This window comes from Cornus florida, unplaced genomic scaffold (assembly GCF_030987335.1).
Source record: "Cornus florida cultivar Cherokee Brave unplaced genomic scaffold, ASM3098733v1 CherokeeBrave_3.0.0_Hap2_Chr02, whole genome shotgun sequence".
Taxonomy (NCBI): domain Eukaryota; kingdom Viridiplantae; phylum Streptophyta; class Magnoliopsida; order Cornales; family Cornaceae; genus Cornus; species Cornus florida.
The window spans coordinates 14,256,780-14,273,839 of NW_026775572.1; the positions used below are offsets into that span (position 1 = coordinate 14,256,780).

General features: G+C 34.3%; 2 protein-coding genes across 2 annotated transcripts; both read right to left on the reverse strand.

The window, feature by feature from the left end:
* Window positions 1–336: 336 nt before the first annotated feature.
* LOC132293778 (ubiquitin domain-containing protein DSK2b-like) lies at window positions 337–10,618 on the reverse strand. Its single transcript, XM_059791404.1, has 8 exons — window positions 10,129–10,618; window positions 6,196–6,978; window positions 4,915–5,126; window positions 4,709–4,822; window positions 4,374–4,432; window positions 1,194–1,222; window positions 998–1,087; window positions 337–893 (listed from the first exon to the last, which is right to left on the reverse strand). Exons 1-8 carry the CDS (start codon window positions 10,361–10,363, stop codon window positions 745–747), a joined length of 1,671 nt encoding a protein of 556 aa, XP_059647387.1. The 5' UTR covers window positions 10,364–10,618; the 3' UTR covers window positions 337–744.
* Window positions 10,619–14,764: 4,146 nt separating this feature from the next.
* Window positions 14,765–15,812, reverse strand: LOC132285568 (heavy metal-associated isoprenylated plant protein 34-like). Its single transcript, XM_059787764.1, has 3 exons — window positions 15,725–15,812; window positions 15,507–15,582; window positions 14,765–15,308 (listed from the first exon to the last, which is right to left on the reverse strand). The coding sequence occupies exons 1-3, from the start codon at window positions 15,743–15,745 to the stop codon at window positions 14,905–14,907; spliced, it is 501 nt and encodes a 166-aa protein (XP_059643747.1). The 5' UTR covers window positions 15,746–15,812; the 3' UTR covers window positions 14,765–14,904.
* Window positions 15,813–17,060: the final 1,248 nt, after the last annotated feature.

Below are 17,060 nucleotides of genomic sequence, written 5' to 3' on the forward strand. Positions count from 1 at the left end.
TTATGCATGAATCAGATATATCATGGCGAATTCTTCAGAAAAAATTGTGCCTTCCACAATGGAATTGGATAAGTGAGATTTCGAGTAAGTATTTACATAATCTTCTTCTCCTGTCCGAAGAAATGATTCATCGAAATAATAAGTCACCATTGATATCGACACGTCTGATATTGCCAAATGTTCGAGAGTTCCACTATTCAATCCTTCAAGAACCAATGAGTACCATAGCTCAAGAACGGTACATTGAAAGAACAATTCATTTGCTTAATGAACAAACCTAATATCTAACAAGCACATTAACAAGGATAATGAAAAGAAGGGGAAAAGAAAAAGAAATGAGAAAAATTGCATGTTTAAGCACATGTATTTCTAACAGAGAAGTTGTTCAACACCTGAAGTATAATTCAAGTCAGACATACAAACGGAATCTGACAGTAACAATGCCAACATTGTCCTGAAGAACCATAAATTTAGCAAATATTTCACCCAAATATACTTGAATGTGTATGTACATTGTCCCGTGGAGGGGAGACAAAAAAAAAAAAAAAAAAAGGGAAGGGGAGCCGAGGGTCTAACAGTCTCGCAATGCAAAAGCCTCTATCCACCAATTCACAGCTCTCGCTATCACAGTGCGTACTTTCTTATTCACACCCCCAAAATGGAATTGGAAGTGCCATCATTAAAAAACTACTTCAAAGTTTACACGCACACATCAGGCCCCCCTAAATACGAAGGTGTAACAAATTACTGACCGAGATTCCCCAAAAGTCGCTCCACAGCAGCATGAACATTCCCGGATGTGGCACGAAGTGCCCTGATATTCTCTTGGGTATCGATGAAACCCATTTCTTGAAGCTGTGACAGTTGAGTTGAGTAAAATTGTTCAGGAGGTACTGTAAACAACAACGATGAAGAAATTCTCAGCAGACGAAAGAAAGAAAATCAAATATTATAGGATAACACAAAATATGTAATGGAAGGGTAAGAGAATTGTAACCATCTGGGGTGTTTGGAACAGCCAAGCCACTACCCCCAAGTCCACCAAACATGTTCATCATCAAGTCCAACCCCAAATTGCTTTGTGCTCCTGTAAGTTGAAGTGATATTATTGGAATCTTGGATTGAGGAACAATAATAGACTGAACATTGACTTATAATTAGAAAACAAATTTGCATTTGTGTTGCTTAGGTACCTGTAGTCCTGCCAGTCTGATCTGGTTCCCTGGAAAAAAAATGCAACAGCTGGTCAAAAAAGTGTACCGACTATGGATATAATTAACACCAAAAGAGAACAAAGTCATAAAGTTCATTGAGAAATCTAAATCAGTCCATAAATTTTCAAATAGTATCATGTGTACATACTAGAATGGATAACATGGTGAAGCCAAATGGCAGCCTGTTAAAAGGGCACACTAACAGTGACCAGTGCAGTCACACTCCAGTAATAAGAAATCATGAAACATTCTATTCCAGGAACCTCATTCCATCATTTCAAGATACTAGATTGGTAAAAAACAGAATCCTAAACTCAGAACAGTCTTTTCTTCCCTTAGATCGAGATAGCTTCTCCGATTCTTATTTATTGACCTTGAACTGAGATCCTTTTGGGTAGACCAAGTCAAGGGTGGCACTCTGGCCTGACCCAGCAAATCCCCACTCCATCACTAACAGCAAAGGGATAGTATGCTGTTTAACCTGAACTGGGTTCGGGGTTATATAAAGTAATCCTCGCCCCCCCCCCCCCCCCCCCCCCCCCTTTTCTCTTGTGATTCTGTGAATAGTGAATACTCTCTCTCTCTCTCTCTCTCTCTCTCTCTCTCTCATCCTTCAGTTGCACACACTGACACAAGAAAATGCCTTCAGATGCACACACAATGAACAGCAAGAAAGTACAAAACTCAAAAACTTGAGTCCTCTCTTTTCTCAAGCAGAATGTAAGAATTAGGAATCGAGACTGGAGTAAAAAAAATCCAAAAAGAAGTGCAAAAACTGACCTTGAATCTGTATTTCCTTCTAAATTAGGGTTCTGTTCCTTTCTAACTATTCAAAATTGAAATGATGAGAGAGAAGGTACAGTTTCGTGGAGAACCAAAAACTTTTCTGCTTTCTTGTGGTTTTAATTTTATCTTCGGGCCGAACAACAACAGTTTGTAAAAGCACCACCTCCAAATGAGGGACAACCTCACCCCATTACTCCCTGGTATAACCCACCCTTCTCGGTTCACTAAACGGGCTGGGAGGGGGCAGGGACTGGCTCTTAACCTTCTTCTCAGGGCAAGGATGGTATTGTAACTGAAAACCCTTCCCAAGGGATAAAATAAATAAATGCATCATGCCTGCGGGGCAGGATAGGGTTTAGGCCAACCTGTGCCGAACCCACACCATTGACATCCCTACGTATTATGGATGAAATTTTGGGCTTCAAGCGGGAATTCTAAAATATACCTATTGCAAATAAAAAATAAAAGAAAGGAAGAAAAACAGAAAAAGTGAACCCCAGGTGCAAGTTCTAAGAAACTTTTACTTTCCCAATAGAATGTAATGTGCCAGACATACGTGTTAAAAGTACAATAACAGATAGCTGCTTAGTGCAGCATCTAAAGTTCAAGCTAACAAGTGCAAGAATGCACCCACTCTGCATTACTGCAACGCTTTTACTGTCAGGCCAAAAATGCTTATAATTTGACAGCTCAAGTGTTGTGGATCAATTACTGAGGAGACAGGTATCATAGTGCTTTTCTCTATATGCAGCTTCTATGGGGCCGGATACATGCAAGTATGCAATGTCCACCAGAGTACAAGGCACTACGAATCTCGGCAAATTAGTTGTGGTGTCCATTTGAGATGCACATACAACTCTCTCTCTCTCTCTCTCTCTCTCTCTATATATATATATATATATATATATATATATATTAGGGTGGTTGTATAAATTAGAGATTCTACCTTAGATCGAGATGAGAGCACTTCAACCAGTGATATATTGTACCATTTAGATCTTCCAGGGAGAGATAAGGTCCAGATCGATTAGGGTTTCAGAGCAAGAGAGAGAGAGAGAGCTGGGGTGATTGAGATTATGTGATTGTGAGAAGGTTTTATATTTAGCTAAAAGTACATCACTCCACATAAAGGAGTATTAATGGCATTTTAGATTAACACAAACAAACACACACACACACACACACACACACACATATTCCCTTGATTTTCATAGAGTAAAATTGTAATTTTACTCTGCAATTATTTGCAATGAACACAAGGCCTTATTTGCAACATTTGTTATACTCTAGGGGGGACTTGTAACTCCCTTAGGCTCTTGAAAAGTTCAGGGGGGCTGCTGCACTTGACCCTAAATAATATTTACCAATTTAATCATAAGATACAGCAGAAAGATAGATGATTGCATTTTTGTTTAACAATTATGTATCTATAGTACTAAATTTGAGAACAAAAACAAATGTGATTTTAGACAAATTCCAAGCTCCAAGTAAAAAAACAAATGCAGCTACAAAAGCTTTAGAATCATTCACAATCAGTTGATTTTAAATAAAGAAGAATAAAAAATATGGCAAAAGTTAAAAGTTGTAGGGACATTGAAATAAATAGAAGACACAAAGACCAACTTTTTGGTGGAATATATACGTTGAACTAAAAGAATGTTTATAACAGTCTATGACACAAACGACTTCCTGGATCCCTTCCAGGAATCAGAGGCTTGATCCAAAGATCCCATACTCCTTATTCTCCATGGAGTTAAGTTTGGATTCCAGATAGCATCTTTGTCAGTTACTATTAAGTTATCTAACTAAAAAATGTGAGCAATCTTCAACTTTACATATGCAGTTTAAATTTCATGGCTTGATACATCATGAGCTTCTCCTGTAAAAGAAAAGACACAACTTTCCCCTAGATGATTACTTGTTCTCAACACATCCTCGCATCACTCAAAAGCAAGAGTTCATTGCTGTCTCTCTCACTCTCTTTCTTTGTGTGTGTGTGTGTTGTGTTTCTAATAAGTAAGATGCATATACCAACACCCCACCAGAACTTTAACTCTACAACTCCCCTCTTTGGGGTACAACTTGCAGGAGACACCACTTGAGCTAATGGCCAGTGGACATGGACATAATATTGAATAGACATGCACACACAATCATAAAAATACACTTTGACTAGTAAGAGCAATTTATATATCCCAAAAGGAGGAGAGGGAAGCAGATGTTGCCATATGCCTCGTTCACCTCAACTAAATTTCTATAATTAATCTACAAAACAGAAGCAAAGACTATACAAATCTTTCAAAATTGAAGGAAATAAAAATCTTAATTTAGGATTCAGCCACCTAATTAAGGGAGATATTTATCATCACTCACCGAGTTGATTGCTGCCGATTAACTTGGGATGAAAGAGATTGCTGTAAAGCCAACATTTGCTGCAGCATCAAATGGAAAAGGTAAAAAAGAAAGGTCAAGCATAGATCATCAAGAAACACCATATTTATTGAACCATTATAAAAATAGCATCAAATTCAGACAATCTCGCTGAAGTCATGGTATCGCTCTGGAAAATTGTTGCTTAAAATAGGATGACTTAAAACAGACAGAGGGATCCAGACGCACCCCGATGGATAATTCAGAGACTTACATTAACTATCACGCATGTCCATTGTCACACACACACACACACAAGACTGCTTAAAGTAATATACCTGCATTGTTTCAGGAGAGCTTAACTGACGAAGAATTTCTGGGTTCTGCATCATTTCTCTTAATTGAGGGTTCAAATCGAACATAGCACGGAGTTGTGGATTAGTGCCAAGAAACTACAATTCAAGAAATGATGTTATATAAGTATACATATCTGCAAGAACTCTAACATCCAACCAGCTCTTCAAATGTGTAGTTTTAGCAATACCTGATTCATGTATTGGGGGTTGGAAAGCAGGCTTTGCATCATCTGGGACACAGCTGGATTTTGCAAAAGCTGATTCATTGCAGAGGGATCAGGCATGCCATTAAACATGTGTTCCAACTCTGGGATTTGACCAAGCCCTCCTAATCCACCAATACCTGGAGCCCTTGTATCCCCACTAGGATTAGACCTTGTAGTAGTATTTGCTTGAGAACCTTCCAAGCAATCACACTTTTAGTAACAGAGTAAGCATGGACAGAAGTTTCAAATAAAATCTAAATAAAAATTAACCAATAAGGAGATAAAAAACAAAAAAGACAAAATACTTCTTCATATGGAACCAACTAGGTATAATGACCAAAATTGCAGAATTCAAGGTTATCAGAGGGAGAAGCCTTCTTTCTCTAATTAGCTGTTCCTTGTGAAGTCTTATTACTTACAAATTTTAGATAGTGTATGTCAATCTTACAAGGGAGCCTTCAAAGTACATATATAAATTCTTGTTATGGCACACCTGTTAACTATTTCCAAAATTATATATAATTAAAATTCCAGATTATTGTTAAGTTTGCATGACCAAATCTTCTAACATATAATACTTTGCTTACAATTGTCAGTATACCTTTCCTTTTTAAAAGAACTAACATATGGCTTCTAAAATGAGTGTTTTAATAACAAGACTGGACTGCCTGGTAGAACAGCCAAAGTCATTGACCAGTCAACTTTCTGGCTAGGTACAACTACAACCTGCAAAACCATCCCCCTCTAGAACCACTTTAAGTTGATCAATTAGAGAAATCACTAGAAATAACAGACAGATAGAGTCTTCCAGGTTTTACTATAAGGTCGGACCTTCCATTCCCACAGCAACAGAAGTCCACATTCTTATCAATCATGCCAAGAAAATAATTTCGGAGTTCCTTTTAGGGCTTTACTCACCAGAGATCTAAAAGTTTTCTTTCAAGCATTCTGATTCAGAAGATAGATGTCTCAATTGATAAAGGGCAATAATACCTCCCTTAAAATATTGAACAAAGCTGTTATAAAACAATAAACCATTTATTTCTATTTTATTTTATCATTTTTTATAATTTATGCCACCGTACGGATGCACAAGTCAACTTGCCAATGCAGAAGGATGAATTTTTGGAATAGTTCCTTTTATGAAGCTGGTGAAAATTCCTCTTTTTAGACCATTGGAAAAAAAAAAAAAAAAAAAGAATCAAACAGAATAGTCATACAACAAAAATGTCTTAATAAAAAGGACAAATTATTAAAGCTTACCACCATTACCACCCCAAGGATTAGGAAGTGGGTTAGTATTTGGAACAGCAGTAGGCCCTGCAGCTGCTCCAAACCCAGGACTTGGGTCGTTAGACCCAACCCTTGTTTGGGCCCCACCACCACCTTGGTTGCCCAAAAGGGCCGCGAATGGATTTGAGCCTAAATCATTTCCAGTGCCTCCCGCCATTGTTGTAGCATTCAGAAAAGGTTCCTGAACATTTTCATACATTCGTCTGAGCATGTTGAATCCCTCAGGAGAAGCTTCAATGTTACTCATTGCCCGGTCAGTGTTTCGCATCATTTCACGCATGAGCTCAGGATTCCTAGCAGCTTCTAATGTCTGTCGGAGGATACCAGGATCATTAAGAATATGAGCAAGCTCAGGGTTCCGGTCAATGATCTCGCGCATCTGAGGATTGTTCATTATCAAGCTACGCAGTAGGTCAGGGTTATTCATTAGGCTCTGAATGGCCGGCATGTTCATAATTTCTCTCATCATATTGGGGTTCCGAGTCAGCTGTTGCTGCACCTGTTCAAATTCCGGAAGTCCAGCTCCAAGTAAACCAGATTCTCCAGTGCCACCTAGCGGATTGAAACCAAGTCCAGGAAATAGAGATGCTCCAAGACCAGCACCTCCAACGCTCCCAACTTGGTTGGAACCAACACCCTGTACAACACCTGGGGTTGTATTAGGAATTCCAGAATTGGTTCCGCCAGCAGTGGGTGTCGATGCAGCAGGGGCGGAACCACGCACCATGTGAACCGTATGATCTGCCTGTAAACCTTCAGTGGCAGAAAAGAACAAAGAAAAATATGTAAACCTTAATAAGAAAAAATGAAGAATGAAAAGAAAGGATCTAAAAACATTGGCAAGCATGGCAAAAATTCTGATGCTCAACTTACACCGATCACAAACCTAACTATTACGGTTTAACAACGTAGCAGTGAATACGAAAAAGAATTGCAAGAATATAAAGGGCTGGTCTGCAGCCCCAAGTACTTAACCACATTCTTCATAAACAAGTATGCGGCCTCATCCACAGTGCGGGTGGTACTTACTCGGGTAAAAGAGATATAAAAAGAAAAAATCTGCACCTCATACAATCACAACTGCCTATAATGCCTCTCAAGTGTATTGATCACTGGCTTTCAACTGCTGTTGGACAACTAATACTAAATTAGAAACCAATCTCTCAATGAGAAGGCCAATTACTCCATGTAATATTGGACGCAAATTCCAGACACTAACATTCGACTAAAAATATATGACGAGATAAATGAACGCTACCACAAGAAGTGTTGAGAAGTGTTAAATATTAAATTACTAATTCAGTAATGACATACCACAAGCTTGGGAGTTCATAATTGACAGATTAATTATCAGCCTATGCTAGTTATGTAGTGACAAGCAAAACAGCATAGTCACAATACCAAAACAAAATTTCCAGACCATAGGTTTTGAGAATCTTTAAAAGATTCGACTTGTGAAACGTATAAGGTGATAAAAAAATATCATAATCTTTTTTGCAAGCAAAAGAAATATAATTTAGACACTACCTAAAAAGCACGGAAACAGATACAATCATATGGGACACATATACAACACAACACGGATACAGCGACGAGGAAAATCCTAAAAAATTAGGAAACGGAAACCTAATAATGGAAAAAAAAAAATGTGTTTTGCTGGGAAAAAGAAAGAATGATAGACAGATGATTAAGGTAGAGGGGAACAACAAAAAATAAAAAAGAGGACTTGGGTTTTGTTAGAAAAAAAAAATTAGGGCTTAATTAAAATAAAGGTAAGAAACCATGGAAGAGAAAAAAGTTCTTGGAAACAAGAGGAAAAATGAAAAGGAGACACAAAAAGAATTTTGTTGTCAAATGAAAAAAGAAGTATCTAGGATTTGTGAAGAAGAAGAAGAAAAAAAAGAGGATGAAGAAGAAAAGAGAAAATAGGAGAAAGAGGGGGGGAGAGAGAGCAAGAGAGACCATCCACCGACAGCGTCAAAGATGATCGTGGAAGAGTTTGAACCTTTGAACTATAATATAAGCATAAATATCTGATTATTTTAATATAAAACTGTTTTATAAAAACAACTTTTAAGTAATTATGCAATGACCATCATATTATTGAAAGTTATTAAACAACTTATCATTTTTACACTTCAACCGAGCTTTCTTTCTAAAACTTTATTTAAAACCCCCAAGAATGCCTTACTTAATGAAAAAATCCCCAAGACCGGGACACGAGTGTCCACTGAGCGTTCGAATATTCAAAAAAATTAATAATAATAAAAAATAAAAATAGACATGTTTTTTTTGGCAAGATCAACACGTGCCAAGTCCAGCACGTGTCGAGGCGTGTCTGACACGGATTCTTTGCCATTTTAGGTGTGTCCATGCTTCCTAGGCCACTACAAGCAAGCAGTTGGCTCCAATATAAAAAAGGGGGAAAGAAAAAATTAATCAAAAAGGGAAAAGTAATAAAGTGATAACATTAATCATGCTTTGAGAACAGGAGCGTCTGTATGTTACATCTATATGTACTTACGTCACTTAATATAATCATATTAATTTAATAAATATAATTAATATAATTTTCTTCACTTTAACGAGTCCATAGTTTATATAAATTCTATGATCTGCTACATTGGTGTGAATTTTTTTTTTTTTTTTTTGATAAGTGTATTGGTGCGAAATTTTATCAACCATTATAAATATAAAATATAAAATATAAAAATTAGTGAAACATTCTCATACAGCTGTCCTACTTCAATGGTAAATACTCTCTCTTCCTTAACTTAGGTCAATCATATTATTATAAACTATTTAATGCAGCAACGCAACTTTCTACATTGTATGGTACTTAATGCCAGCAAAACAACCTTACACAACTTTCCATATTTTATAGTATTTAGTGCCAGCAAAACCTTCCATTCCCTACTAGAAGTCGGAACACTTGAAAACATCTGAATTCGCAAATCCAAAAATTGAATGCTGCGAATTGCAAAATCTGAGAGTGCGCCAGAGCAGATTACAGATGAATCTGCTCTCATACGCGGTAAGGCGAGTGAAGCGAGAAAGCAGTGATTGTTCACGCGAATTATGTGACTTAGCCCCGGCACATAAACCAACCTTATACAGCCTTCCAAACCAACGAAACCAGTGAGTTCAGAAATATCCTTTGCATGCCATTTGCATCCTCATCTTCAACTACTTAGACTCAGTTACATAAACCTTGCTTTTTTGTAGCTATATATTGTATCATATCTTCAGGAAAATCACAGGTCAACCGGTCTTTCTTATTACCTTGAATCAGTTAATCCTTGGCATTCCCTCTTGACCTTGCTCGTTCAAATGCAACACTGTGTTCGGGAATTGATTCAAAAGTGTCTGGGGAGCAGTATACGAACAAGACGTGTGTTTGTCATTCAACTCAAAACACCAGTGTCATAAAATGCAAGACAAATCTACAAAATTATATAAATCCAAAATTTTTGGGTACTCCTAGTATACTCTTATTATGTTCATTCCTTGCTGCCAAACTTAAAGGCGAAATGCAAATGCCACATAGTTCGAACAGTCCAACATCAACCACAGCTTACCCACAAAGATTACATAACTCATCTAGACACAATTTTTCAGTTTAAAGTACCACCCCTTTTACTGCTCCAATGGCAACTTCAAGTTACAAATCTTGATCAAAAACAAAATACCATCAAAACTTAACATTTGATAATGAAACACAGCAGAAATATATAGATTTAAGATCAACGAAAAAAAAAAAAAAACTTAAACCCAAATAATTAAGAATGGTCACCATAAACGCCATCAATAATTGATCAAATTTAACAACACAACATCAACACCAATACCGAAAAGCAATAACATGAAAATACTAGTAAACAGTAGATATACCCAACCACGTACCATAGCTATCTAGGGTTTGGTCATCCTTCAAGATCCGACCCTTGTAAATCAGCCTCTGCTGATCAGACGGAACGTCACAGTTCTGGGCCAGAATAGATTTAAACGCCCCAACGGTCGATCCAAGACTCGTCCGTACAGAGAATTTGGAACCATTGGAACATCTAATGTTAACGGTAACTTCTTCACCGCCAACAACACTTGTGGCCGACTGGGTTGACTCGCCCTCAGCACCCATATCAAACAACAGATCGATCAACAAACCTAACCCTAGATATATCAATAATCTGAACTACAATATATATATATATATTTTTATATTTGTGTATATATATTCAATTAGTATAAAATAGGAAGAGGAGAATTTTGAGAAAATGAAATAATTAGAAATAAAAATTACAAAAAGGTCAAAAGAAAAAGAAGGGAGAGATGGAGGACAGGAGAGAGAGGAATGAACAAAGTATGTTTTTTTTCTTTTTCGAATGTAACGAGTTTGTTCTGAAAAAGAAAAGGTTGAGAATGGTCGGTGGGTTTAGTTCTGTCGAGGAACCAAGTTGTGCCACGTGGAGTTCACAGGGACAAATTTGTCATTCAAAAAAATAAAAGGTTGAATTACTAGTAAATTAAATACCATAAGTTTCTCATTTCACATTATATATCATTCACTTTGTTTTAGAACCCAAGTTACCCACCCAACTCACGTGCCGACTATCAAAATATGTCCGTCATTAATGAGGTTAAAATATATATATATATATATATATATCAAAATATGTCCGGCATTAATGAGGTTAAAATATATATATATATATATATATATATATATTAGGTTAAAATATATTTATACTAGTGCTAAATATATACATAGAGAGAGTGTTATCATCAATCCATTTTATTCAAAAATATATACTAATATATATATGTGTGTGTTTTACTGTAGCTTAAAAGTCACGAAATCGAAATTAAAATTAAAAACAATTCCCCATACATCTGACACATCTCAAAAGTATTTGTCAAAAATCTAAACACACTCGAAGGGTTGAAGGGAATATTGTAAAGTGATAGGTCGAGTCACTTCCATTTTATGATTTTTATGCATAATGCTAGATTTGATTCATCCATTAAATTGTTAAAACGTTTGAAATTTGAGATGAACCCTTTAAATTATAAAACTTTAAGTTAAGGGTTGTTTGGTATGTATTATGATATTATTTTTCTGATATCGGTATTTAATTTTGGACTTATATCATATTTGAGACTTGATATTGATTTGAAATAGTTTATAACATATTAGATTTTCTTAGTTCAAACTCATATCACCAAAATGGTAACATTGTGTATTTTGGTACTTTAACAGATGAACTAAAGTAAATTTTTTAATTTCTCAAAACAAATTTTTGTTACCAAATATTATTTGGATTTCTATCCAAAGTACTTCTATAACAAAACGATTATTATTGACAAAAAATATAACGTCTAAAACACATTGCACACTAAACATGTCCTAAACTATTTTAACAAAATTAATCCTTTTTTCGGCTGGCCAATATTTAAACCTAAAGACACTTTAGAGTAACGGGATATAAAATTAATTAAAAGTAATGCATAAATGTTAAGATAAATAGTTAATTAAAATAAATTATTAAATATTAAATATTTTTATTTTTAAATATAAAATTAAAATGACTAACAAGCTGTAAGATGGTCAACAATCAGTTAACCACATTATCAATTTGTAAAATCTTTGAGGGAGGGAAACTTGAACCAACCCTTTCAAATAAAAATATCAAAAATCCAATCAAAAGAGAAAAAATAAAAGGGCGAATTGCAAAAAAACTTCTTAACTTTCACCTGTTTGCAAAAGATATTTCTTATGCATATCTCTAACAATTAATCCCTCTCGACTATCATGAGAGAGTCATTTTAACTAACCTTTGTTAGAGTGATTGTGTGATAAAATTTTCAGATAAAATTATCCTTAAAATCAAAACAATAAATTAGTATTACTAAAGTACCCACCACTCATTTTATTTTTATTTTTTTAACAGCATAAAACACTAAAACAATGCCTTTTATTATGAAACGAGGTCTTTGATTTTTTCGTGCATTTGAAATATATATACTAATATGGTAATTATTTATCAAATGTCAACTTAAATTGAATTTGGTAAAAAAAAAAAAAAAACTTGTACCATGATTTTTTATAAAATAAGATAAAGAAAGAGATATATATACATATACAAGAGATCCAAAAATACCAGTATCATAATTTTTTATAAAATTTAAAAATAGAAATTTATAAGATTCTAAAAAATTATAGATATAGCATACCTAAAAAAAAATCCAGTGATGTCCACCATAATATCAAAACAAAACCCCCCTCTCCCACCCCAAAAAAACATATGTCACACTTGTTTTTTTATTTTTTATTTTTTTACAGTTAAAAGATATTTCACTTAAATAACAAATATTTGTTTGGACTATCTTTAATTATATATTTATTCTATAGAAAAAGCGTTTAGTATATATCTTTTTCTTTATCTTATTTTATAAAAAAAATCATTGTACAAGTTTTTTTTTTTTTTTTTTTTTTTTTCACCAAAATCAATTTAAGTTGACATTTGATAAATAATTATCATATTACTATATATATTCCAAATGCAAGAACATTTGGAAAGAAAAAATCAAAAGCCTCGTTTCAAAATCAGAGGCCTCGTTTTAGTATTTTATGCAATTAAAAATAAAATAAAAAAAAAAAAAGTGAATGGTGGGTACTTTAGTAATACTAATGTAATGTTTTTATTTTAAAAGTAATTTCGTCCGAAAATTTTATTACACAATCACTCAAACAGATGTTTCATGTTAAGTGTAATTTTGTCTAAAAATTTTCCTTACACAATCAGTTAAAAATACACCCTCATGATAAAAAGGTTTTTTACAATTCACCCAAAATAAAAATAAAAAACCACCATATCAACATAATCTGTAATACCGTAGAATGGAAATAACCATTCCATTCCCACACATTATGTTCGTATTTTATTTACTCACCAAATTAAGAAGAATAGAGATATTTCCTAAAGAAGATAATGGCATCAAAACATAATTATTTTTATATAACATTGATTTTCATTAAATTATCATGGTTAGAGTGTGGAACACAAAAGTAGGATCACGAATATATATATATATAATCAATAGCATGGATATTCAGTAACATATGATTAGAGTGCCGACATGTTACTTCATTTTTATCTCTTTCCTTTTATTTTGTTCTCAATCAATCGATTGCTTGGAGTAGATCCACCCAAATTCTTAGTTTTTTCAGTCAATAAAAGAACAAACATAATAGTTTCAGTGTCACCAATCACCATCATTGCTTAATTTGTCAAGTAACAGAAAGAACGTTTAATATACGCTTGACGCTAACTACTAATCAATTCGATGTCTCATAAAGTAAGTATGAACACATTACAATGTGTGAGACCAAAGTGTCATCAATTTTATTATTATTTTTATTTTTACAGCGGCCATTCTCAATTGGGTGAATTATTCACTTACATGTATATTACATTTCACAATTATACAATAAACTAACTAATTTGATCTAAAATTGAGATTTAAACTTTGACTCTTTCACTTTTTTAACAAATTTAATTTAAAATTTATATGAGTTCACAAATCTCGATCAGTTTCGATTTATTTGTAACATGTTATTTTGAATATTTGTTACGTAGGCATCAGTAAATCATTTGACAATCGAGAGGAAATAACCTTAGTGTAAGAAGATTGGCTCTCCTTATTATAATGGTTTAATGTCAATGGCATTATGATCAATATATTGCTACTGGTCCAACAATTCATATTATATATATATATATATATATATATATATATATATCTGTGAATGTATCATAGAATGGAGACCTGACCTGGCAATTGGCCTCTCACAACGCACAAAAATCCCTATATTGCCCCGGCAATTGGCCTCTCACAACGCACAAAAATCCCTATATTGCCCCTTTAATGTATGGCTAGTAATTGACATATGTGAAGCAAAATTCCAATCTGCACCTGCAACTCTGGAAGATGTTACTCATTCGCTGAAAATGGATGGATATTCTTTTATCCTCGTATCCAGAAAAATATATAATAAAAAAAAATGAATAAAATGTTTGCTAAAAAGGTCCAAGGATGTCTGTTGGCATATACTGATATACACAGAGATACTTGTACTTTTCAATTGAGCCACAAGCTTCCATTCTAAGATACTTACCCAAAATGATAACAACAAAAACATAGAAACCACAAACCCTAAAACCCTAAATCCAAAGAGAAACATTAATTGGCAGTGCTACGCAACAATATATTCCTAGAGCTCTTTTGCACTTGGGAAATTTGATAGAGAAAAACCACCCTATAACGTTGTCGAAGATCTATTTTTGAACTCCAAATTCTGCTATTCCTTTTTGATGCATGCTTTAACAAAATTTGTGTTTTCAACTCCAAAAATTCACATTTTTTACAAATCTAGTGTAAGTGAAAAAGGCTAATTGAGGTGATTCTCACAATGATTATATAAGTATGTGCTAGTGAATATGCTAAAGAAGGATGCATATATACAAGAAAGAATTGTAAATTAAAACCATACTAAATGTTTATTTATTTATAATAAGTTATCCAACATTCCCACAGGGCCATAATCAAATTCAAACCCATCATTCAGGTTGATCGACTACTGAAACCCTAATATTTGCCAGCTATATATTCCCCCAAAAATCACATAATACTGCAAACGTTGATAGGTTTGCCATGTTCATATGGATCCATATGTGGCAGCCCGGGGACGTACCTAGCCGGTGGCAGGTAGCCGTAGTCTACATTGTACCATGGATCCAACCTTCTTGATGTGTTGTACTGTAAATTCATTCCATAACCATAACTTTGGTCTAATGATCCATACCCATATGAACTACTATAATCATCGTTGTAATAGCCCGAGTAACCCGAGTAACCCGAATAACCCGAATAGCCCGAACTCCTCCTCGGACTACTGAACTTGACCCACACTAACTCTGCATGACTTCCGGAATTTGCTAAAGCCCATAGTAGCACATTTGGATCCACCTCACCCCCAACCTCTACAGTCCCTCTCTCTGCATTTATTGTCACCGAATACACTCCTACAAAAAAAATTATTTTAATTCATTTAATAAAGTCTTTTTCTAACTATTTAGATTCCGATTAAATCGAATAAGTATTAAAATAATTAAAATGGTCCCATGGATACGAGTGTGAGTGTCTCATTACAACCAAGCTCCATTGAGGATATGGTGCTTTTAACTTCCGAGAAAGAAAAATATATGAGATAAGAAAATTACCGCAAATGGAACCTAGCACTTCCATCACCTTAGACTTACATAGACCACACTCAAAATTTATTTTCAGAACACAACTCTGCAAAATCAGAGTCCAAGTAGATACAATTAGTATTTTAGATGCGTAATACAGAAATAAACACATATATAAATGCAAATATATATATATAGAGAGAGAGAGAGAGCAGAAATGAATATAGGTATTCAAGTGTGTGACCGACCATGTCTGCGTAGGACTCCATTGATAATCACTTGCGCGCCGATTTTGTAAAATGAAGAAAAGAGAAGAAAAGAGAGGGTACTAGGTTACAAGAGGGTTAATATTTATTGACGGTATTAAAAATGGAATGGATAATTGATGGATATGAATTGTTAAGAAATCTGTGATCGATATGAATTGATATTAAATCTTACCGTTACCATTTTAAACCTAAATCTATATCTATTTCCAAAAATAAAAAATATGATTCACTTCCAAAATTGATAGAAATATATATATACATATATTTTAATGTAATCCTTATATCCAATTGTATGTTAAAATAACATCATCACTAAAAGTAGGGTAGAGTGCAATATCCCGAATTATCTTCTCTCCCATTAAACCCCCGAAGTGCTATTCTGATAGTTGATCCCCTAAACTACATATATGTATATATTGGCAAAATCCCCCAAGCTGCAACTGTTACGATCATGTGATCAACCAATTTTTTTTAAAAGATAATACTGCCCTTTATGACACTTAGGGCATACCCATATCTAATGGGTTAACCCATACATGTAGGTTTACCTGTATTTAATTGGTATCCTTCCCCCAACCTTCGTTCAATCCGGTAACCCTAACAATTCTCTCCTCTGCAATTCTTTTTGCCACCACCATTCAAACAAAATCAAAACCCTAATTTCAATAGAAAAAATCAAGAATCTAATTCGATAGTTTCGTGTAATATACAAAAAGACAAAACCCTAACTTCTTTATTCCAATACAAACTCCATCAAACAAACAGTCAAATTTAGCACCAAAGAAAAAAAAAAAAAAAAAAAGTGTAAAAAACTCCTGAACTTCACTTTGTTGCAAATACCTTCCAAATTGCAAATACCCTCGAGATCCACCGGATCAACTTTTCCGGCTTGTGTGATTTGAAATGACCAAAATGACCTTATTTATTAAATTATATTAAAAAAAAAAAACCTAATTATAAAATACCAATTTTACCCACTAACTTAAGTTGTCCTAAATTCTCAATTTGGTGATTAGAGAGACAGACAGACAGAAGAGTTACGTTTCATTCTTCACATGGCAATATGTGTACTCCTTGTGTTGGCCAAGAAAGGTGTAGAACCTAGAATCCAATATTTAATGGTATTTCCTCATCTTTTAAAATAATAGATCCAGATTTAAATTCTCATATGAACAAAAGTGAGTGAGTGTTTCTTGTAAATAGAAAAAATAAAAATAAAAAAATAAATTCCCATAAACAACTACAAAAATGGCCACAAGCCAAAGGGAAAACGAAAGATCAAAAGCATGTCAAAGAAGGCCCATGGCCCAAATCC